This window comes from Erpetoichthys calabaricus, chromosome 14 (genome assembly GCF_900747795.2).
Source record: "Erpetoichthys calabaricus chromosome 14, fErpCal1.3, whole genome shotgun sequence".
NCBI classification, from domain to species: domain Eukaryota; kingdom Metazoa; phylum Chordata; class Cladistia; order Polypteriformes; family Polypteridae; genus Erpetoichthys; species Erpetoichthys calabaricus.
This window is the reverse complement of record NC_041407.2, coordinates 87,959,773-87,985,061: the sequence shown is the minus strand read 5'-3', so window position 1 is coordinate 87,985,061 and position 25,289 is coordinate 87,959,773. Positions and strand designations below refer to the sequence as shown.

The window sequence follows — 25,289 nt, the reverse complement described above, 5'->3', positions numbered from 1 at the left end:
GTGTGTCCTCCTGGGATTTTTTCTGGAATATATTTTTTTTTGGAAAGGGTGGGGGGGCGGGGTTGAAGGTGGGGAATGCTGGGAGGAGTTTGGGGGCGGGCGGGGGTTTTAGCTCATTCTGTTGTTAAAATGATGTCATTCCTGCCTCTTGCTGCGGTCACTAATATCCTTTTCTATCTTTTGTTGTTTTTTTTTTTTCTTTGTTTCTAACCACCTAGCCGCCACCGGCAACTAACACATGACCTTCTGACCTCTGAAATCTTCACCCAATGATGAGCTGACCATGCCTGCCTGCTGATCAGTTAACTGGTAATCACCTTTGCTTGCCTGTCTCGGATGCAGCGAGCTGAGGCACTTTGTCTGTATTGTAGCCTAACAACTTGTTTAAAACAACTACAAGCAACATCAAAAAAAACAAACTACTCTTCTTCCCTCCCCTCCCTTTTTTTTGATTTGATTCTTATTTTGTCTTTTCGGGGAGGGGGGGCGTCTCAGCTTGTATTCAGGTTTGGGTGAATGTGTTATTCCAGAAACTGCACTGAATAACTAAAAGCAATAAGGTGAACCCTCTCCCACTGTTCTTCAGTGACTGTGTTTTCAAAGAGAAAAATAAAAACAAAGCAAAATCCTTTATATTTGTATGTGTGCGAAATGTGCACTTGATTTGTGCACTCCACTCAGCGGCTTGATGATTTCTATCCGCTGCCAGTTTTGGAGGCAGTGCCATGCTTGTTTCGTTTTTTTTTTTTTTATATGTAGCCCCTCGTTCCCTTAACCCCGAAAGATACCTTTTAAGGAGAAAACAGACTCACTGAATACCTTGAAGGCGTCTATTTTGTCCTTTCACCTAAAGTCTCGTCCCAAAGCTCTGAACTGTTTGCGTTGACACATTATGGATGTGCCCGGGTAGTTGCCCATAATTGTGGACTGAGCTGTAGCCTCTAAACTGTGCCATCTGTAATTGGAGCTCAGTGTGACAAGTCACCCTCTTGTCTCAAGTGTGAGGGCTCACGTGTGCCATTTTGTGCTCTGTATGGTTAGCTAACAAAACCGCTTGAGCCAAATACTGCTGGTCTTCAAGGATGGCAGCCACCGGAGTGGGTAGTAGAAGTAATGAGCCTTGGCACAGCTGTTTCTTCCTTTTCCTGTGCCTCTCTTGTTTCCTTTACTGTTGAAAACTTCAGTTGCCTTAAACTACAAGTTTTGATTAAGTGTCTAACCTTCATCCTGACCCTCCAAAACACCCCGATGCGGTGGTCATCCATAATGTGTCTCCATGTGTTTTTAGATACAGAGGTATGCCGGTGTTTGTTAATTTTACCAATTTTAAGAAAAACAAAAAAGAAAAGAAAAAAAAGGATGTGAAAGCCATGCTTGCCTGTTCTTATTGCTCTTTATCTGTTCTATAAAGTGTAGATAAGTCGTTGCATATAAATTACAGAGGATACCTAGATACTTTTACAGGGTGCTGGTGAAGAAAATATATTTTTGCCAATTTTAGCTTTTTATACTTAACTTGCAGTTACATACTAAATGCTTAAAGTTAAAAAAAAATAATAATAATAAAAAAGTGACATTGGAAAGTAGTGGCTGGGACAATTAAGACCAAAATAGTAAACCTAGGAATGTTGCAGGAAACAGAAGTAGAGATTCAAAGTGCCTTATTATTGCTGATTCCTTTCTAAACGCATCTACCAGTTGGATAATATTGGGAAATGGAATTTATAGCTCCTGCCAACCAGGGCTAAACTTGTCAGGTTTTTTATTTTTTTTTTGTCCCCCCCCCACCCCACCCCCCACCTCTCTGTCCCTCTCTGTCTCTCTCTCTCTGAACAATAGGGGCTTAGATTAGACATGAAGTTACTGATCGTATTGACAGTCGACGCTAATATTATTCTATGCAACAGAAAAGCAGTAACAAGGCCAGCTAAATATTTGTGCCATGGTTTGTCTTCCTGAGCTCTGAGGGGGTTCTTTAGTGTGTGTACAGACAGTATGTGTGCCATTTGAACAATAAAGTTCAGCTTGAGTGTTGTTTCATTTTTATTCTTTTTTAGATTGGTTTTTCATTGTTATATATATATGCTTTTTTTTTTTTTTTTTTTATATATAAACGTGAAGCGAACAAATACCAGACTGCCTGTTACAGAGCAAAGGCAACTGCTGCTTTTTCTCTGATAACTAGCAAAGACAACAGACTTGGCACTTAGTTGTAAACCAGACTTCTGAATAACCTGCAGCACTGCCTGCCTCATACACAACCATCTCCCCCCTGGCTGGTGGAACAACATTATATGAACCGGATACTTGATTCTGGCACTGTTAGAAAGAGACATTTTGGCGTAGTTGGCAGGATTATGCCAGCGGAGGTACGTACATGCGCATATCAGGTAGAAAGTTATCTCTTAATTGGCTGTACGGCAGAGTAGCTTTGACCAGAATGTCATCACCTAAATTGCCGGCAAGTGTCTTGGTTATTCAGAGGACATGGGAATATTTGGCCAAATGGAAAGAACAAAATTGGAACTCTGTAATTTCAGTATTGTTACAACTAATTTTTACAAAGGTCAATCTTTTTTTTTTTTTTTATATTATTATTATAATTTGTTTGTTTATTTTTCCAGTGTTATTTCTTCAATGCAATATTAGAGAGGACAGTCGAATATTTTTGACAGTATTATATATTCCCTCAGCAATGTTACAGAAGCTGTTATGTAATGAATGGTTGGATGATCATAAGTACAAATCTTGTACCATATTCTGTCTTTGGCCTGCCAATATGTATGATAATGTAATTACAGCCATTGTTACAAGTTTATAATGTATTTTTCTATCTTCTTTTTGTATGTATATTATAAAAAAAACAAAAAAAAGACTTGTTTTTCTGACGGACGCCCTGCAAAATTTTAATAGCCCCTTGCCTCCCATTGCTGCTGCTTATTTTCTTGGCCTGTCACTGGGAGTGTTGCCTTTCCTAGAAATCCAGTTCCTAGCTTTGTCAACTCATTAGCCTCATTATTAGTTCTCTTGTATTTTTTACATGCTTGCATTTAGTTTCATGGTGATTTATTTTTTCCTGTTTGTTTGTTTTTGATTTTTTTTCCCTATTAACCTCCTGCAAATTATTTTAATAAACATTCTAGTATGGATTTTACTAACTTGCTGATTTTAATTTTTTTTTTTTTTTATTTTGTTGTCGTTTTTGTCTTGTGTTTATAACCTGTTACTGAATGTATGGTCTGGTTCACTGGACTAACACATTAAAATGTTGGTGTTTGTTTAGCCATAAACACGCCATCCTACGTACCTTCACTCATCCACACACACACACACACACACACACACACACACACAGCAGTGACCTATTCCATGAAACTCTCTGACACAGTTACAACAAACGCTGTTTTGTCCTCTTGGCCTACTTTGCACTGAGAGCTGCTTCACATTTGGTATAATCATGTAAACCCGGAGAGGTTGATGTATACCAACAAGACCATTTGGGATCAATTGTTCTCCATTTAAGAATCTTTTTTAGCTTCTCTGTCGCCTTCAAGCTACAGCACATCTCTATGTACTAATTTTAAACCAATTCTAGTGCTTCTCTCTTTCACTAATGTAAAGTGTAATAAACTCAAAGGTGCACAAGCAATGATTAACTTATTAATCACTTCTTCTTTAACCCCTTGAGTGCTGACTACATTTTTGTGCCATAAAATATTTTAAATTTCCTCCCATCTGGGGGCTTTATTTTCTTTATGTGCTGCCCTCAGAGATACTGAATGCATATCCCCCTTGGAAGTGTTGTTAGAAAACAGTTCTGAGCAGACGCCAGTGCTAGTCCAGTTCTGCTTCTAGACATGACATGGATCATATAGCCAAAACAGGACCTTTCTTTGTTGTATTTCATTGTATTTTTTTTTTTTTTTTGCATATTTTGCATTCACTGAAGCATGTTCAGTCCTGATCCTCAAAAATCTATGATCTGTTAGAATTTATTGAACACCTCAACTGGTGGATTTTAATCTTTTAAAGAGTTCATCTTTTCTAGCATTTTGTCGTGATCAGGACACACAATGCTTCTGTCGAATCTGGTCAGGCACTAGTAATAAGGCAAAAAAAAAAAAAAAAAATGGAGCAATCCACATGCCATTACAAAGCTATGCATACTCCTCACATAGGTGCCCATTTTGAGACTGGACTTCTAAATAGAAATGAAAGCTCCAAAAGCCTTTCAGACATTCCTGATTATGAAAATGGGAGGTGAACAATTTGGGAGTGAAAAGAGGGGAAATCCAGCACTTAGAGGGTTAAAGACGCCGCTATTAAATGGAGAGGCAAAAAACTAAATTCCTACTGTGTATTATCAGTACCAATGTGCTTTACAAGTGAACTGCTTTATTACTTTTTATAATTAATGAATGATATGTAAGAGTTGACATTCTGTACGACAGAACCTGTTTTTGAAAGTTTTGTTTTGAGAATAATTAGGGAAACACACTAAATGTGAGATTTAATACATTAATTATTTTGAACTATACTTATATATAAAGTTTTATTTATGTATAGTACAGGGATTTTTTTATTTTGATTGTTTGTAGGAAACCGAAAAAAAAATTCCATTGTAACGGCAAAAATGTTGATCACACCAAAATCAGATGTGTGCAATAAAGTCAAATGTTACAAGTGGAACAAGCCTCTATGCGTTGAGCCCTGGGTTCATTTACACTTTTCTCCATTGGATCTCTCAGTCTCTGAGTTGCAGATTCATAACACTTGTCAGGAGTGAAAAGGATTTTCAGAGTCTTTTGGCTTTTATAGTGAATTAATAACAACAAAACACCGAAAATTTACTGAGCCATTTTAGTACAACCAGAAAGTCTGGTCCTCTCCTACAGAGCAGCCATCAGCGATGAGCTTAGTCACAGGACTGCTCTGTCCCTTGTTGACGCGGCTACAGAATGCGAGGGGGGACTCAAAAATAACCGGAAATATTTTTAAAACGTGTTTAATTTAATTTTCTGTACAAACTACAATTAGTCTCCTTCAAAGTACTCTCCATTGGCGGAAATACACTTATCTAACCGTTTGTTCCATTGTTCGAAACATTTTTTAAATTCGTCTGAATTAATGCCCATTAATGCTCTGGTCGTTTCTTGTTTTACCTCTTCGACGTCAGTAAAACGCCTTCCTTTCAAGTCTTTTTTTCATCCGAGGGAACAAAAAGAAATGACACGGAGCTAAATCCGGTGAGTAGGGTGGGTGGTTCAGGGTTGTCATACCGTTTCAATAACAATAGTTTCTGTAACACTTTTTTCAAGAAGAAAACAAAATTTCACTGCTGTGCGTTGCTCACGATAATCTGCCATCGTAAAAAAACGACGCTTGCACAAAACTACTTTTACAAAAAAATTCACTGAACACAAGCACAACCTTCCAGACTGATGGCACTTGGCAGACTGACTTGTGAGGAGTGTAACTAGATCACCCTAGCAGCCAAACCACATACTACAAGTACCAACCTAACAACAACAAAATTCCGGTTATTTTTGGGTCCTCCCTCGTATGTAAGCTCTTTGGCAATTTCAGATCATGACCTCACAAAATTATAAAAATGGTATTATTTCTGCAGCTACAGTAATTAAAACAGTGATTTTTTCAAAAGATAGCTTATTATAACAATGTGCAAGACTGAGCCTCAAGGATCTCATTGTCCAGGTAAGCACACGAGTCGGCCACTGTTGCTCAATATCGTTGTAATGGCTCTCTGTTAAGCTGCTTTCTTTTAGTTATTAAAAAAAAGTTTATGCATTTTCACATTGGGTTTATAAAGAGTATGTCATTCATAAAATGCCTTTCATATCTATCTATTTATTGTGATCCGTAGGGGTCCTAGTCAGATGACCCTCACCTCCAAATAACAGAAAAGAGTTGGGGGAGAAAGGAATCACAGGTGATTAAGAACTTAGAGGTGGAAAAAAACGCACAATAACATACAACATAACAAATTTAATGTCTCTGTGAGGTTTACTAGACAAAATAAAGATGATTATTATTATTATTCCTTCAAAATTCTCTTCACTTCATCTCCCTCACATTCCTCTTGGATGACACTGGGCTCTCTTCTTCCCTGCCAGGTGAGTCTTTGCCTCCATTTCACTTCCATCACTCGGCTGACTGAAAAGAAGCCTTTCATTCTCCTGCTGAGATCACTCTGCATCTCTCAGTCCTTGAATCACTTTTGGTTTAAGGAATTCACTCCCATGATCAAGAAGTCAACCTCCGGCAGCCCTGTAGTTCTGTAATATGACGGCTAGCTAACCCCACAGAGAACTGATGACCTGAAACGGAAGGCTGTGTGTGAGCCATAAGGTCTCCCCTCCGCCAGCTGTCATCTCCCAGAATATTCATTTCCAGGGGTTCTTGCCATTTCTGTATTTCTGCCAGGTTTTTCTATGACACGGTAACTTTGTCATCCAGTCCAGGAGAATTCCTAAATAGCTGCTGCGATTGCGCCAAGCTCTGTCGACAGATGTGGACTATTTTATGGTACCCCATGCACAAAAAAAGAGCCCACAATTGTCTCTGAAACAACTTGAAACTAACAAAAGTAATTGGCACCCATCATTGTTTAATTCATTTTTAACAAAAATCAGGTGTAGTTTTTAGAGGTTTGATTCAACAGAATATCATATCAAAAAAAAAAAATCAAAACTGAATATTTCAAAGAATAGTGCAAATGGAAATGGCCTGGGCAAAAATTATGGGACAATCTAATATTTTTGTTGCACAACCTTGCCATCACTGCAAATAAGTGATTCCTGGAGGTCTCAATGAGATGCCTGCACCTGTCCACAGGTCATTCGGCCCACTTGTCCTGAGCAAACTGCTCCAGCTGGGTCAGGTTTGAAGGGGGGCCTTCTCCAGACTGCAGGTTTCAGTTCTTTCCATAGATGTTTGATGGAATTCAAATCAGGGCTCACAGAAGGCCACTTCAGAATAGTCCAATGTTTTATTGTTAGCTATTCTTGGGTGCTCTTAATTGTGTATTTTGGGCCATTGAGAATCCATGACCTGTGACTGAGATAGAGCTTTCTGACACTGGGTGGTACGTTTCACTCTGGCATGTCCTGATAGTCTTTGGATTTCATTGCACAAACTCGGGGCACCCCATACCAGAAGCAGCCAATCCACCCCAAAACCTAACTGAGCCTCCTCCATGTTTCACAGTAAGTGTGATATTCCTTGAATGTTTCTTTTTTTTTAGTCCTTGGACATAGAGCTGATGTGACTTGCCAGAAATTTCCAGTTTTGTCTCATCTGTCCAAAGGACATCGGCTTATCAACATGCATTTTAGCAAATTCCAGTCTGGATTTTTTTTTATGTTTTTCTTCCAGCAGTGGAGTCCTCCTGGGTCTTCTTCCATGGAGCCCACTGTCCCTCAACAAGCAATGGATGATGTGATCAAAAACTGATGGACCCTGACCTTGGCATTCAGCTTGTATACAATACAATACAATTCATTTTTGTATAGCCCAAAATCTCACAAGGAGTGCCACAGTGGGCTTTAACAGGCCCTGCCTTTTGACAGCCCCCCAGATTTGACTCTCTAAGAGGACATGGTAAAACTCCCTGAACAAACCCTTGTAGGGAAAAAATGGAAGAAACCTTGGGACATGCAGGTTGAAAGAGAGACCCCTTTCCAGGTAAGGGTAAGGGGTAAATACAATATACAGAACAGGACACAAGTAATCCTCACTACAATACAATAGTGTAATAGAAATATTACAAGGACAGAGCAGAATTCAACAGTAGATAATATTACTTAACACAATTTTTGTATCTCTTTGGAAGTTGTCCTTGGCTTTTTGTCCACCACTTTCACTATCCTTCTGCCCATTCTGGGGTCGAGTTACCTGTTGTGGCTACATGCAGGGAGGCTGACTACAGTTCAATGGACTTTAAATTTCTTAATATTTGCGCCTGTTGTCACAGGATCATCAAGCTGCTTGTAGATGGTCTTCTAGCCTTTGTCTTTATCGTGCTCGTCTATCATCTTCTTTCTGATCTCCTCTGCTTTCTCTGGTCCATGTTCAGTGTGAGACACACGATGATACCAAACAGCAGGGTGACGACTTTTCTCCTTTTAAAGTGGCTGAATGACTTGACTACACAATTGGGAACATGTGTCATACTAATTAAAGAACACAGCTAGTTTCAAAAATCGCCTGAATCCAATTGTTTAGAATCCCAAGAAATGTGTCCAGGCCATATTAGAATCTCTTTGTAAAATAAGCAACACTTGATCTTTTTCACGCTTGCCTTGCTTTATTTGGTGACGTATCAAAGGCATGCATTGTAGACAGGAGACAATTGCTTTTCATTTCATCACTTTTCAGGGGGCATACATCACGTTTTTCAATGATAAGTAATGGGATCAATTTATTTGTCCACGTATCTATCTTTCCATTTATCTTCAGTGGTCGATTTATTAGGCCTCCTGTCTGCCTTCTGGGAAAATTTGATTCAGTAATTCCCTTAACCAATCAATGTGTTAAGATTGACTAACTGTTGTGTTTATATATACATGACAACCGGCCAACCAACCACAAGCGTTACCTGATAGGCAACCACCCAAATATCAGATTGTGATCAGACCTATGCATGTAATACTCCAATTTACACTGTCAAGTAAGTAAACCAGCCTCTGACGATGATATCTGAGGTTCAATGGCCACAAGCAAAAGTGTACACACATGATGAGCCCCGATTAGGGTGAAACACATGTTGTGTACTCTTTGTTTCATTTAGCAGGTACTATATATACTGATGTGTGTGTGTGTATATATAATATATAGGGTGGTCCATATCTAATTATGCAATTATTGCATTGCATTAAAAGTTGCATAGTTCGATCTGGACCACCCTATATAATATATATATATATATAAAATCCTAAGCCTAAAAGTGCAATGATTATATGTCACGTTTTTTGTCGCACTTTAAATCGGGATTATTTTAAAACCTACATATATATGCTTGGTATAATTCTTTTCAGAATTTATCGAACTTTAATGTGATTTTGTTAGATTTTCAGATTCTTTTTCCGTTTTGAAATTATATCTAAAAAATATCAAGAACTCGCATCCAGCTAGACGAGACTTTGTGCCAAAAGATTTAACCACACCCGGAGCCAGAAATAAAAGACAAAGAGTAGGACAGCTACTGTACAGGCTTTTAAATGTTCAAAGTGCTGCACGAGATGCAGATCATACGAAAGCAGCAGCAGTAAGCCAGCAGGTGATCGAGCAAAGAGGACGTAAAAAAAAAAACCTATTTGTTTTCAAACAATTTATCACCGTTTAAGAGGGGATTTCGGAGGAGTGACTGCATCTCTTTGGGGTGTGTTCAGTCCCCATCTTCACAACGCGAATGGCAGAGACGCAAAGTGGCTGGCGCATAGCATAGGCCGGGGGGGTTGGTGAGCAAAGCGAGCAGGAGGAACCCCCTAGTGTATATGTGTGTGTATATATATATATATATATATATATATATATATATATACACACGGTATATATAAATATATATATATATATATTTATACACACACGGTATATATAAATACTGTGTGTGTGTGTATATATGTAGTAGTAGTAGTAGTAGTAGTAGAGCTTTATTGTCATCCTAACAATATACTTACAGTACACAGTGGGATAAAATATTGTCCTCCAGAGTCAAAAGGTGCAGTACATATATAACTAAAAAACATATACAGTATTACGTAGTATTATTTATTCCAGAGAGTGTGTGGAGTAAAGAGTCCAGTGTGGAGGAGGGCAGCATGGTGTTCAGGAGCCGGACTGCTTGGGGAAAGAAACTATTGCACAATCTCGCAGACCTGCTCCTGATGCTGCAGAGTCGTCTTCCAGATGGAAGAGGAGTAAACAGTTGGTGGGAGGGGTGGTGGGGGTCAGCCATGATGCTAGTGGCTTTATGAAGGCAGCGTGAGGTGTAGATCTCCTGCAGACTGGGTAGAGAGCTGCCAATGATGCACTCAGCAGTCCGCACAATCCTCTGAAGGGCTTTGCGGTCGGAGGCATGGCAGTTTCCATACCAGACTGTAATACAGCTGGTCAGGACGCTCTCTATGGTGCCTCTGTAGAAGGTGGTAAGTATGGGTTTAGGGAGGTGCACCTCTTCAGTCGTCGCAGGAAGTAAAGACGCTGCTGGGCTCTTTTTGTAAGATAGTTGGTGTTTTTTGGTCCAGGACAGGTCCTCTGTGATATGAACACCTAGGAACTTGGTGGCCTTCACTCTCTCTACTGTGACGCCATCAATGTTGAGTGGGAGATGGACAGCCTTTGTCTTCCTGAAGTCAACAATCAACTCTTTTGTCTTTTCAACATTAAGAGACAGATTATTGTCTTTACACCAAAGTGCCAACCGTTCCACCTCTTCTCTGTACGCCGCATCATCGTCGTTCTCAATGAGACCCACTACTGTAGTGTCCTCGGCGAACTTGATAATGTGGTTTGTGTCAGAGTTGGAGGTGCAATCATGGGTCAACAGCGTGAAGAGTAGCGGGCTCAACACACAACCCTGGGGGGCACCTGTGCTCAGTGTGATGGTGTTAGATCTTTTATTCCCAATCTGTACTGTTTGAGGTCTTTCAGTGAGAAAGTCCAGAATCCAGTTGCAGGTGGAGGTGTTGAGTCCGAGCAGATCCAGCTTACTGATCAGCTGCCTGGGAATGATAGTATTGAATGCTGAGCTGAAATCAATGAACAGCATCCTTACATGTGCATTGCGGTGATCCAGATGTGACAGGATCAGGTGGAATACCATTGAAATTGCATCGTCAGTTGATTGATTTGATTGATATGCAAACTCTAGAGGGTCCAGTTTGGGGGGCAGCTGATTCTTTATGTGACTCAAAACTAACTGCTCAAAGCACTTCATAATGATTGGAGTGAGTGCCACTGGGCGGTAGTCATTGAGTTCTGAGGCTATAGCTGTCTTTGGGACAGGTCTGATGGTGGTGTTTTTAAAACATTGTGGCACAACAGCTTGGCTCAGGGAGATGTTGAAGATGTCCACTAGGACATCAGTCAGCTGGTCAGCACAAGCTCTGAGCACATGTCCAGGTATGTTATGTGGTCCAGCAGCTTTGTGTGGGTTGACCCTGATGAGAGTCCTTCTCACACTAGCTGCAGACAGGGACAAAACTTGATTGTCTGACGAGGGGATGGTCTTCCATGCTGGTTTATTGTTCTGTGTCTCAAACCTGGCATAGAAGGTGTTAAGAGTGTCTGGAAGAGAGGTGTCGTTAACACACATATGCGGTGGGGCCTTATAATCCGTGATGGTTTGGATGCCCTGCCACATTCGACGAGAATCTCTTGAGCAGGCGAAGTGATCACTAATTTTCTTTGAGTACTTCTGCTTTGCTAACTTAATGCCTAGCCATGTGCGCCCAACTACGTTGCGCGTGTTAAAGTTGTCTGTGAAGGGCTCCCTGTTTAAACGCGGCTGCCAGTCGTAAACTGAGCACTTTGTCGTACAGCATTATGATTTTTTATAAGGGAAACAAAATTACAAAACAAAACCCTTGGACATTGATTTGATAGGAACGGCCTACTCGGAATCACTGTCCGAATAGTAATTATGTGGTGGTGGAGAAGCATTTCTGCTTCTCTCCGTTCACAGTCCGACTCGTTTTCATGACGCTGTTGTTTCCTCTCACAATCTCTTCTCAACCTTTCTCCAATCTCGCAGGTTGCTTTGTGGCAATCCAAAGAGTAAGGAAGAACCAATGCTTCTTTCTTGAACTCCAAACGCGACTGATGGAAAATCACAGAAGTGTGTCCGACTTATATATTTTGATTGCCGACTCCAAGAAGTGGGTGAACATTCGATTTGGACGAAGTGCTGCCAACGACAGTCGATAGAAACACAAAAAACCACAGTCTCGACAACGAAGCAGGTGTTGACACCAGATCTAAACACAAAGAGTGGTATCGACAGTGTTTGTAAACAAAAGTAACAACCAAGGTGTTGTGTATTCAGCCAGTACAAACAGCACGTAGTCTCCTTTAGTTCAATCCTCTTTAACCCTTTAACCGCCAACTCCCTAAATATTCCCCACGCCAGGCGAAATCTGAACAATTTTCGTTTTTTTACTTTTTTACATTTTTTTTACATTTTTTACATTTATTCAAGCAGTATTGACCACTAAATGTTGTGCAAGTTGCCAGTGTATACACGAAATCTATAAATGTAACCTGAATTCTCAGCTAAGCAAAACATCTTGATACCAAACCGTGCCCTTTTCAATGGTAGATACTGTCGAAACTGTAAGCGGCCCTTCCACGACAATAAACTTTCATCAACTGCAACTGACAGTCCTGGCATGTAGGGCAACTGAAATGCTTCAAATAAATGATCAATCAAAGGACGTAGCTTGAACAAGTGGTCGCGGTTTGGATCTTTCTTATCTGGCTCGTTTCTGTTGTCATTCAAATGAAAGAATTTCAGCAGCAAAGAGAATCGGTTACGTGTCATGACAGCTGCAAAAATAGGTGTTGCATACATAGGATCTGTAGACCAGTACATCTCAATATCTGGTTTTCTGATTATTCCCATCAACATCAAAATCCCAATGAATTTTTTCATTTCGTTTTCATCAGTGTCAAACCAAGCACGAACACGGGAATGTGGAGGTAAATTGGGATTTTTCTCAATAAACTGTGCTGCATACAGATTTGTCTGATGAACAAAATGTCTGATCAAATCAGGTGACACAAACAGCTCATAAAACTGCTCAGCAGTGTAATTGTTTACATCAACAATAAAGCCACACGTTGCCTCAAACGGATGCAGAAAAGGTAGTTCACCTCGGGCAGCAGCCCAGCTGAGATGCTGGGGATACACCCACTCAGCGCCGTCATCCGATGCGTCTTCATTCACAATATCATGCAGCGCACGTTGCTGCTCATCACTGTCACTAAAATCTTCTTCAGAACTGCTACAATCATGATCAGAACTGTCCAAAATCGCCTGCAAAGCCTCACTTGAAGTCAGTTTACGTTTCGCCATATTCACAGCTGTTACATGCGAATCACATCACATGACCGGCCAAAACAACCACAGACTTGTCGAAATACAACGTAGTAATAATACCCACGCCAAACCGTCAGTTATACTACTTGCCAGGCATTCATATAACCACAGGCAAATGTGCCGGATAATTCCGGCAGTATGGCGTTAGCTTTAAAACAACGGTGCCGGATATATCCGGCAGAGGGCGGTTAAGGGGTTAATCACCACACTCCAACCTCATCCAACAATCCTCCCCCTCACTTCCTCTCCTCCTCCATCACTACTGCCCTCTACTGAACACAGCAGGAACACCACACAAGGCAGTGTCAGGGGAACATGAATTCACGGACAAACAAAGATCAAGATCCAAATGAAGATTATATATAAAGATATATATAATATATACACACACACACACAGTATATATAAATATATATATAATATATATATATATATATATATGCTAGCCTATTATACAGTTTATACTGCCATCTGAAGAGGGGCAAAGTGGTCTGCACATTCCGAGCACACACCACATAAACCCGCCATCTCTGTTTTTTCTGCAGTGTTTTGTTACATTTCAAGTTCTTAGATTTCACCTTTCCATTTTGTATACCTTGGTCTGGATGCTGGCCTTCATGGTCACTTTAATAACTGCTGGCTCCCTTTAACTTTGGTATAAATTACTATGTGGCAAATTTAATACAAAATAATTTTCCAGGGTTTGTATTATTATTTTTTTTAAATCCAACTTTGTGTAAATGTGTATTTAAAGAGCTCCATTGTCATCAGCCCCATTTTGTTTGAAGAGTGATAAAGCCTGTCAGAATTTAAAAAGGAGACAAAAACATGGCTTTCAGAGAGGTGTTCTTATGGGATTCAAACCCTGCTGAATCTGGCGCCCGTATTTTATGCTGAAGTAGAATGTTCCTTTATGTGTACTGGCCTCAACATTTTGTTTTCGACAATTTTATTTACTGTAAATCTCCAAGTGTGATTGCTAGCAAACATTTAAAATGAAATCCTTTCTTTGCTTTTGCTGGACAGGGTCAGTGTCTGCTCTACTGTTTACACTGCCTGTACATGGTAGGTCCCACAAGTGTTTTCTGTTCTCTTTTTAAGGCTCTCTTTGTACCTCATAACGTTGGAGGAGTTTTAATAAAACAGGCCATTAAACCCAACGTACCAACGTGAATGTTTTACAAAAGTCAGCAAGTCAAGTGCTTGGAGATGTATTGCTGCTGACTTGTTCCATAAGAACATAAGAAATCTCACAAACGAGAGCAGACCATTCAGCCCACCATGTCCGTTTGTTTAAATAATAGCTTACATGTCCCAATATCTCATCCAGATTCTCCTTAAAGGTTCTGCTTCAATTCCATGTCTCAGTAGTTTGTTCCAAAATCCCACAACTCTTTGTGTATAGAAGTGCTTCCTGACTTCCTTCCACTTAATTTGCACTGGTGTCCAATTAATATGGAAGTATTCTGCTGGATCTGCTTCATCTATCCCTTTTAGAATTTTGAAGACCTGGACCACACAGTCTCCTCTGCTCAAGACTAATCAGGTTTTATTCTCTGTCATAGTAGGACGTGTCCTTAAGTTCCATGATACACTTGGTTGCTCTCCTCTGCACAGCTTTATGTGCTGCTATGTCTTTCTTGTAGTGTGGTGACCAGAACTGCACACAACACCCCAGTCTCACTAGTGTGTTATACAGTCTAAGCATCTCATCCCTTGACTTAAATTCAACAGTTTTTATGATATAACCTAACATTTTATTTGCCTTTTTGGCCACTGTTATGCTTTTCTAACATGATGAAATTATGTCAACATAAACCCCTAAGCCCTTTCTGGAAGTTGCTTCCTGTATGACAGTGTCTCCCATCCTGTATTTATAATCGACATTCTTGTTGCCCACAGGTAGCACTTTGCACGTGTTCACCAAGTTCTGAAGCTTGTCCAAGTCATTCTGAGTTGTTCTTGCTGCCTCCTCAATGTCTGTCATTTTTCCAGTTTTACTATCATCTGTGACATTTACTAAATATACAGAAATCTCTCAGAAACAAAAATCAGAACAAAGCAACAGACCGACACCAGACCTTTGAGGGACTCTGCTGATGATCTCACTCCGCATGGAGCATTCTCCTCTGATCTGTACTTTTTCCTGCTGTCCTGTCAGCAAATATTCTTCCATATTTCTGCAAAATGGATGCTTAGCCATCATCCATTCATCCATGCCCTTGTTTTCCTGTTTTTAGAACTTATTATAAAATAACTTCAAGTGGCCAGCCGGATGTGGTGGTGCATCTGTCTTGGGGACCCAGACTCCTGGGCTCATACACTGCACCTGGTTATTGTCTGTGTGGAATTTGCTTCTTCTCCCTGATTTCTCAATTGGTTTTCTTGCAGGTTCTCTGGTTTAACCTATTACCATCATAATTTAAAACATTTTTGTTGTGTCTTAAGATTTTGTTTGATACACATACATGCACATCCCTCAAACACTGTAGTCTTGGACTTGGCAAGTGGACCATGTCTGGTTTTGTTATGTCCATCCTTGTTAAACTGAACCTAAAATGACATACGGCTAAGCAAATGTGGCCTCAAGGCACCCTTGGCTTTGTGCTTCATACAGTTTGGTTGACACGTAACCCAGCAGTCTTCACTTCCATTTTCATGTCTTCTCGGTTCAATTCAGGGCTGTGAGACTGCTGAATACCAGGAAGTCACCCTGAAGTTGAACAGAGTCCATTTCAAGGCACAAATGTTCACATCTGAACATGTAGGGGCTGTTTACAGTGTCCATTTAAACTAGGGGGTCATCTGCGTGACGTGGATGTGAGGCCAATGTGCAGACTCCACAGAAACATATCCAGGCTGACTGCAGAGCTGATCATTTTCAGGCTGCTTCTTGCTTGCTGTTACTATTCTGTATTGGAACAAATATGGAGAAGCAGTTTGGCAATTTGAAATTATGAAGTGTCCTTCAAATAAAATGACATAATAAAGTGACATAAAATGGTGATGATCATTATTACAAAATATAACATTGATTTCAATTATTATTAAAACCTATGGATGTACCATTCTACAAAGTTGTATTTCCAGGCCGTCATTATACAGATTACTTGCTCCATATAAAACTTCACCTTCATTTAATTTTAAACTTCATTTGCCAAATGTGTGTCTAAATCTGAATTTTATGCGGCAACTCTGTGGGGATTTTGCTAACGACCAGGTATCCGCTAATCCCACATAGCTTTAACATTAAGCAGATTTGTGCATTTCATGTTGACGTTTGATAGCATGAAGCGCCACTGTTCCACTTTTTGAGGGAATAGCTTGAATTATACACTCACCAGACACTTTATTAGATACACTTTGCTAATGTCGGGTTGGACCCCCTTTTGTCTTCGGAGCTGCTCTTAAAGGTACTCTTAAAAATTCCTGATTATTGATTACTGAGGAGCAGAGTCATCCGCTTCCTTCCAAACACCTTCCGTACAAGGCCTGAGCTGTGTCCAGTGGGACAATAAGTCATTGTTCAAGAGGAGACGGATAATGGAGGTGGAGTTTTACTGTGCACTCTGCTTCTGGGCCCCCCATGTTTAGATATGGCAACTGAGGAAACTATGGATGGTGTCTGAGGTCGTCCTGGTCATCATGGATACACTCTTGAATCAAATTATAAGGGAGTAGTGTGTGTTCTACAGGGTGCACCTTATCCTGTAAAGTGGTTTCATGCTCCTTGGTCATTCTATAACCATGCAAAGCAATCATCAGAACAATTAACTGTGATGAGATGGCTGTCCATGCCATTACAGGTCCCATTCCATGTTTACATTTTTATATCTGACATTGTTGGTTTCATTCGAGCTTCATTCTAGCTTTGTAAAGTTCACAATGTACAGTTTTTGCTGAGACTACTGTATATGACAGAGGTGCCATTTCCATTTTTTAATCCTTTGTGAGACCGTACTTTCCTGACATTTAACTACTGTCCTGTGAGGTGTCCGTCTATCGCTGTTGTAATCCATTTCTTTTATGCAAATGCAGCTTATCCATGTTGGGCTTTTGCTGTCATTATTTTTGAAATTGTTCCCCTTGACACTAAAATTGTTTCGTAGTTTTTATGACCAATGCACCACAATTCCAGCACTGACTGGCTAGTTGTGCTTCAAGGAGCTCAACCAGTTCCCTCATGTTCTTCTAAAATCTCGAAGTGCACCTAGGCAGACCACTTTTATAGCTGACCCATATGGAGAATTAGCAATTGACCTAACAGAACTTCCTTCTGGAGCTGGGATTTCAATACTTAAGTGCTAGTCTCACAGAGCCAGACATATACAGTAATAGGAGACAACCAGGAGTGGCTTGTGATTAAAAGAGTGTGGGAACAATTCAACAAGTCACTGAGTGTCACAATTCTAAACCATTCCACTGCCTCATGAAGATCCTCACTCAAAGTAGAGGTGGTGATTTTGAACCTCAAAGAGAGATGGTGGAGCTGGGAGTGACATCACACCCGAGTTGACTGCATCCCCATAAAACATTCCTAAAACCAATATGGACGCATCTGGGAAAACCTTTCTTGTGCTTTCTCCCTTGGAAAAATTACCAGCTATAACAAAGCATTATGCGGTGTATATTGCAAATCCAGACACTGGAGCAACATGTCCATGGATAGAAGTTGGACAATACTGTGTGTACAACTGATTTAACAAGGCACAAATAGACAGAATCGCTAATAAAGTGTATAATACTACAGCTTTCACTAAAGTTTGTGGTGATGTCGTGATCTGAAGTTGGACAAACTCGGACTTGACAGACCAAACATAAGTTTCCTGTTGGAAACCCGACTTAATAATAATAATACATTTTATTTATATAGAGCCTTTCCCATGCTCAAGGCACTTACTTAAGGGAGTGTTCCAGTTGAAAAGTTTGACTAGGAACTTGGAAATTCCAACTTCCTACCTGGAATACAGCATTACTAACCTGTTCAGTCAGAGAGCAAGCATCTAATTAAATGAAACTGTCTATCGCTGAAAAATCTCCTAAAAAGACTCTTATTAAACACGTAAATGTGTGTCAGGTGTGCGGGGAGCACATTGCATGTGTTCAAAATAAGCGGAACTCGTTGCAAGGGGTGAACCTTTCTATAAAATCGCATTATTCATTGGCATACAAAGACATCAATGGACTGATGGTAAAAGTGACAGATACGTTGTCGCGGTTCACAGTTATGCCACTAGTGTTGGATGTAAACTTGAAAGAACTGGCAGCTACGTTTGTGAAAATATCAATTATGAAATATGCATTCAAAGAAACGGAGTGCGTCATACCACATCTAAAGGAGGTGAAAAGGACTGCCATTGTAAGAAAGCTGACAACAAGAAGTCTCAAGAGGTAGAGATTTCAGTATCAGAAACCCCAACTCAGTAAATGTGCCTAGCGGCCCTGGCACGACTTCAGCAGGACCACTGATGAGGCTGTGCAGCACCCACCTTCTGACTGCACGTTGTGACAAGAAATACTCTCCAGACATTAGACAGTCAGCACACCCTGCTGCCCCCTGGTCTGATATGGCATTATCACTACTCAAGCCCTTTAGCTGTCTCCTATTCACACGTGTGTGACAACGACTAAACGAATAACTAAAAGAAGTTGACTTTGCTATCTAATTGAAATTGCAAATATGGCCGCAACATTTTAACACCCGGACATTTTCATGTTTTTTGATAGAAATTTATAAGCAAAAATATAGTTTACATTATAGATTACATCTTGCCTGAAGAAGGGGCATGAGTTGCCTCGAAAGCTTGCATATTGTAATCTTTTTAGTTAGCCAATAAAATGTGTCATTCTGCTAGACTTTTCTCTCTAAGCAAAAATATCAAATTAAAAGATTTGTTGTTTGGTGAAAGTGAAATCCACAAACACTACAGGTAAAACATCCAAATCTACAATAATCTGTTCGCGATCGTATCATTCAATGCTCAAAATGTATATTTACACGATTCTGGACCATACGCTATGAGCATATGTGGTCCCGCAACAATTAAAGCTACTGCAAGTTTAATTTTGAAGAAATCACAATTCGGTCAGGTGTATATTTATGATCACAGAGAGGCGATGCAACATAGAATCAAAAGAGTTAAACGATCAGCCGTATTAGAAATTCTTACCTTGAAAATAACAATCTGTTAAAATTGTACATCCGCTTATCCATATGCAAGCCGCAAAGACGCGAAGTGGCTGGCGTATAGCGCCCATCCGGGGGTTGGCAAGCGAAGCGAACAGGGGGCAGAGCCCCCTAGTATGTCAATAAAAATATCCATTTATATACAGAATGTCATGGGCAGCATGGTGCCTCGCACTAAGGAAACCAGGGTTCATATCCTGGGTCCTCCCTGCGTGGAGTTAGCATGTTCTCCTGGTGTCTGCATGGGTTTCCTCCCACAGTACGATTTCATGCAGGTTAGGTGGATTGGCGATCCTAAACTGGCCCTACTGTGTGTGTGTGTGTCTTCACCCAGTGAAGGACTGGCACCCTGTCCAGGATTTGTTCCTCCCTTGTGCCCTATGCTAGCTGGCACAGGTGGCAGTAGACCCCGCCCCCTCCCCCCGACCCTGTTCAGGACTAAGTAGGTTAGAAGTGTCTTAAATTGGTTTGAATCCTACCTGGCAGGGAGAAAATTCTTTGTTAGTTGTGGTAATTACAACTCAAAGACACATGATATTCTATATGGTGTTCCACAAGGCTCTATCCTGGGTCTGCTGCTCTTCTCAATCTAAATGCTTCCATTAGGTCAGATTATCTCAGGGTACAATGTGCGCTACCACAGCTATGCTGATGACACACAGCTGTATTTATCAATTGCACCTGATGACCCCAAATCTCTTGATTCACTAACACAATGTCTGACTTGTATTTCAGAATATGCACCTAAAATCTGGAATAGCCTGCCAATAGGAATTCGCCGGGCTAATACAGTGGAGCACTTTAAAAAACTGCTGAAAACACATTACTTTAACATGGCCTTTTCATAACTTCACTGTAATTTAATCCTGTTACTCTGTATATCCAATTCATTATAATAACTATTCATGGTGGCTCTAAAATCTGTACTAACCCCTACTCTCTCTTCTGTTTCCTTTTCCGGTGTCCTTTTGGTGGTGGCACAAGCCACCACCATCTACTCTAAGTACCATGATGTTCCAAAAATGATGGATGGATTAAAAGCCAGAAGTCTGTATGACCATCAGCATCAAGTGACTCCGTGAGAACCCTAACTACAAAGAGGACTACTGTATTTCATTTATGTTAGGTAGAATGCCCAGAGGGGACTGGGTGGTCTCGTGGCCTGGAACCCCTACAGATTTTATTTTTTTCTCCAGCTTTCTGGAGTTTTTTTTTTTTTTTTTTTTCTGTCCACCCTGGCCATTGGACCTTACTCCTTTTCTATGTTAACTAATCGCGACCTTGGAATTACAGGGTTCTAACTGACAATTTTTAATTTTTTTGACTGCGATGATTTCCGGGTTCTATCTGACATGAAGCTAATGTAAGAATAACGCTGATTCATTGATGCTTAACTTTCGCTCGGTTATCAATGGAATTACATGGTTCTATCTACAGAAATTTGCATAGACGTCAGATTACAAGGTTCTAACTGCGAACGAATAGCAGTCCGTTGTTTACTCACGTGATCGGTCATTTAAATGTCCACAGGCCATAGGCGCTGACGGCTGTAGCTAATGGGAGAGTGCCATTTCGTGGCACGTGAGCATAATAATAATTAAATAGCCAAGATGGCTGCACGCCGAGCTTTGTTGCTTAAACGAAAATCAGTTAAACCTGCAGAAATAGGGAGACTTTTGGAGGAGTTGAGCGACGATAGTGACAAGGATGCAGATTATGTGAAGGAGTCTTCATCTTCATCTGAGACTGAAAGTGACAGCGGCCATGAACGTCGCAAGTCAGGCAGAAGACGCCGCATGCGGAAGTCCAAGCAATCTAGGTACCGCGTTCTAAAGTTTTGTTTGAAAAGTAGGTCATTATTGATGTAGACTTAATAGAATAGGTTGCACGGCACATGTTTATATAAACTATATTTTAATAGGTCTACACTGAGAAATGCGGAAACTACGCATAGCACAGACCTTTAGATATTGCAGGAGATCATGGAGCACGCTTGTTATTAACTACCCTACTATCCGATTGTGTATTTTGAGTAACTGACCCTACCCCTACCCCTAATCTTATTAAACCCCAAACCCGGTTGTCACTGTCCATTCGTTTCATTTGGTCTGTTGCCGTTCTGGCTTGTTGCCTTATGACGGTATACATAATATTATACGGTACCTTAACAAATTTCTGTAAAGTCTTATGGAACCAAGGTTCTATTGCTGAGTTTTGTACATAGTTGTTTTCAATTTAATACTTAGCCAGTTTGTTGTTTCATTTCTGTTAAATGCTTAGATCTCAAAAGAAAGTTGTCACAAAGAAAAAAAATACAGAGCCACTACCGCAGTCAAATCCAAAAGCAGTCGACGATGAACAAGCATCTGAGAGAATAAAACACGTCATAACTCAACATGGACTGCCCATCACTAATTCACTGAGGTCCACTGATCCTTGCACACCAGGCCCTGCTGAAATTGAAGGAGTGTTGGAGTTGATTTCACCCCAGCTGGACTTGTCTACTAACCTGGAGTCTATTTTATGCACACCAGCTGAGAAGGAGATTGTGTTGTCTAACATGGAGTCATCTAGTCTTCGTCCAGTAGCTGAATTGCAGACTGGTACAGTTCCAGAGTTGGCTTCTGAACAAAGAGAGACAGTTGTGAATGAAGGGCAATCGGTGTTATGTAATAGTGGAAACAGAACAAGAAAACGAAAGAGAGACCCAGAAACATGGCTAGTGAATACACGCAAGACAAAATGTCAGTCTGGTTTGGAATACGTAAACAGGAGGGGGAAACTGGTTCCAGCCAAAGAAATTAGAAACAGAAAGGAATGTCAGACAGCCTGCAAGTTTGAGTGTGCCAAGAAAATAAATGAATTTGAGCGACAGCAGATCTTTGCTGACTTCTATAAACAAACTCAGAATGAGAAGTATCATTTTTATGGAAAAACTACTGAGCGAATACAGACATTAAGACCAGCGAAGAAAGGTTCTGTTTCACGTAGACATCACTCGTTTCGTTATTTCTTCTTTACTGGAAACATAAAGCATCGAGTTTGTAAACAATTCTACCTCAGCACTTTGTGTATCAGTCAGAAACCGATCTACAATTTTCATTCCAAGAAGAGTCAAGTAACAGGTACGCCAAAACCAGATAACAGAGGCAAGCATGTCAAGAAGGCGATATCGCAGGACAGAAAGCAGGAGGTTCTTGACCATATAGATTCTTTTCCTCGAGTGGAATCGCACTACACCAGAGCTAATTCAAAACGACAATACCTGGAACCTGAATTAAGAAGCGTCACTAAACTCTATGAGCTGTACTGTGAGCGATGTGCAGAAAGTGGTCATGAACCAGTCAAGCTGTCATATTATCAACACTTGTTTGTAACGAAGCGTAACTTGGATTTTCACATGCCCAAATCTGATCGTTGTGACCTTTGTGAAGAATTCAGAATTATGAAACTGAATGGAAATATCGACCAGACATTAAAGGCAAAGTATGAACATCATCTTGCTGAAAATAAGGCTATGAGAGAACAGCGTAACGCAGACAGAGATGACAAAACAAAGTTTATCGTTTCTTTCGATCTTGAAAACGTTATCAACCTTCCAAAGGCTGGCACTGGTAATTTCTTTTACAAAAGGAAGTTGAATCTTTACAATTTGACTGCTCATGTTTCAACAACTGGACAAGGCTACTGTGCCATTTGGGTCGAGACACTTTCTGGTCGTGCTGGTACTGACATTGCCAGTGCCCTTGTGAAATTGTTGTCAAAAATAGCTGAAGATAACCCAAATGTTAAGGAGATCATCACTTGGAGTGACAGCTGCGTACCCCAGAACAGAAACTCTATAATGGCTTTTGCTATGGCTGATTTCTTACGTTCACACACCAACATTGAAGTGATTGACATGAAGTACTCAGTTCCTGGCCATTCCTGCGTACAAGAAGTTGATGGAATGCACAGCCAAATTGAGCAGGCAATGGAGGTTGCCGAATTCTACTCTCCGTTGTCTTTCATAAGACTGTTGCTGAAAGCCAAAAGGAGGCAACCATTCAAGGTGTTGCAAATGCGGAAGGAAGACTTTAAGGATTTCCAGACACCTTCAAAATTATATGCCTATCAGAAGATTCCCTTTTCTCAAGTCGTCAGTCTGAAAATAACTCAAGGACTTCCCTATGATGTGCAGTACAGAACAGCTTGGATGCAGGCTGCATATCATACAGTGAACATTAGAACAAGGATTCCCCAAAAGGCTGAATCAAAGAATACATTTCCGTCTGTGAAAGCCTTGACACGGAAGCAGATTAATGAATTGTCGAAAGAAAAGAAGAAGGATTTGCAGAGCATGCTGAAATTTATGCCCAAAGAAGACAAGGAATACTTTGAGAAGACAGTTTTGAAATAAAATACATAGTTCTAGGAGATTCCTAGATACTGTGCCCATGATGGCATAAGAATTAGTCTGGACTTCACGTGCATCATTTTATTGCTCATTTTGTATGACATAGTAATAATAATAATTATTATTATTATTATAACAATAGTAATAATAATTATTATTATTATTATAACAATAGTAATAATAATTCTTGCTTCATTTTATTGCTCATTATTGTTGTAAAGCAATAATAATTCAAGATCAATTCAACAGAAACTTCTGACTTCCATTAGAACTGTGTAATTCCAGTGAAATCTTCTGCACTCAGAATAACAAGGTTCTATGTAACATTGTTGACCTGTTGATTAAGTACACCAGACCTGCTCAATTGGGCTAACAATATCAACATGTATGCTTTAGGCAATTACTATTATGGTGGTAAATTAATCAATATATGTGTATCTGTCGTTGGGCACCAAATTGCTTAACAACATTCAATTTCAAATTCCCGAAAATGACTCTCGGTGCTGTTAGAACCCTGTAATTCCAAGGTCGCGTAATGTTGTCTTATTTTAATTTCTTATTTTGTCTTTTATTTTTCTTTTCTTCATTATGTAAAGCACTTTGAGCTACTTTTTATATAAAAATGTGTTATATAAATAAATGTTGTTGTTGTTGTTGTTAGAAAATGACTGACATATATGTCATATGTGAATAATAAATTAAAAAACAGTCATATCAAACGCTAATAGCTATTAGAAAAACTGGCAATGTCTTGGCTGAATTTTAAAAGCAGTTTAATAGTATCTTGATAAAAAAATAAAAAGATTAATTTCTATCAAAAATATGAAATATTTCTGGGTGTACCCAGACCTTTGACTGGTAATTTATACTGTATAGACCACAATGCTTCTCGAAATTCTATTTGCATTTGTTGTTTTATATGTTGCTACAGTAGTCAAAAATGGCAGAAAGATATCATAGGCGAGAGAAGCACTTCTGAAACACGTGTGGCCGAGTACCTGCAGCAGTCTATGTGTGAGTCTGTCTGTCTCTTCTGCCGCAGCACTCTTCACAACATACAAATTCGTTATTAAGCTTCCAGTACTGAGCTTCTGAATTAATAGCAGTGGATTTAGCTTTTCATTTGCTCTCAGTGTCCATTCTTCTGTTCAGTTTCTTCTTCTCTCTCCCTGTTTTTCCATAGTTATTTTGTGTACATTTTACAAAACTAAATTTGTCTAATAAATTACTAAAAACAGAACACTGCAACCCCAAACGTTTAAAGTGCATGGACTGGAGGAAATTGGAGAGGGGGTTTATAAGACAAACCCCCTATGGGTGTAGCCTTTGCTATTCACTTCAAATGTTGTAGCGAGTTGTCCCCAGATGTATGTTCTCATTTGATGATCACATCAGCCCCCCTCCACCCAAGACTATTTAGGCGTTAGACTCCTTTTTTTTCATGTGCTCTTTGTGTTACTTGTCCACCCCTGTTATTTAGCAATTCTAATTTGGCCCTGTGCGAATGCCAAATCAGACCTGTGAGTGGGGCCTGGGCAGGTCTGCACAAAAGCACCTTGATTGCCAGCCATTTTCTTCGTCTCTTGGTG

At 40.1% G+C, this 25,289-nt stretch overlaps 2 protein-coding genes across 4 annotated transcripts in view; both read left to right on the top strand.

The window, feature by feature from the left end:
* Positions 1 to 4,282, top strand: part of qkia (QKI, KH domain containing, RNA binding a) — a 179,469-nt gene extending 175,187 nt beyond the window's left edge. For all 3 annotated transcript variants that reach the window (XR_003718265.2, XM_028818700.2, XM_028818699.2), the window contains exon 8: positions 219 to 4,282. Coding sequence is in view for 2 of the 3 variants with exons in the window: in XM_028818700.2 (XP_028674533.1) it covers positions 219 to 235 (17 nt within the window). In the remaining variant the exon portion in view is untranslated. The remainder of the gene's footprint in view (positions 1 to 218) is intronic.
* Positions 4,283 to 20,615: 16,333 nt separating this feature from the next.
* Positions 20,616 to 23,817, top strand: LOC114652351 (uncharacterized). Its single transcript, XM_028802715.2, has 2 exons — positions 20,616 to 21,123; positions 21,585 to 23,817. Exons 1-2 carry the CDS (start codon positions 20,915 to 20,917, stop codon positions 23,701 to 23,703), a joined length of 2,328 nt encoding a protein of 775 aa, XP_028658548.2. The 5' UTR covers positions 20,616 to 20,914; the 3' UTR covers positions 23,704 to 23,817.
* Positions 23,818 to 25,289: the final 1,472 nt, after the last annotated feature.

What these genes read in the sequence shown, in the direction of transcription:
- LOC114652351 (XM_028802715.2), top strand. Translation starts at nt 20,915, where the DNA reads ATGGCTGCACGCCGAGCTTTGTTGCTTAAACGAAAATCAGTTAAACCT. An exon ending in CGGAAGTCCAAGCAATCTAG is followed by an intron (nt 21,124 to 21,584) that starts GTACCGCGTTCT and finishes TTAAATGCTTAG; the next exon opens with ATCTCAAAAGAAAGTTGTCA.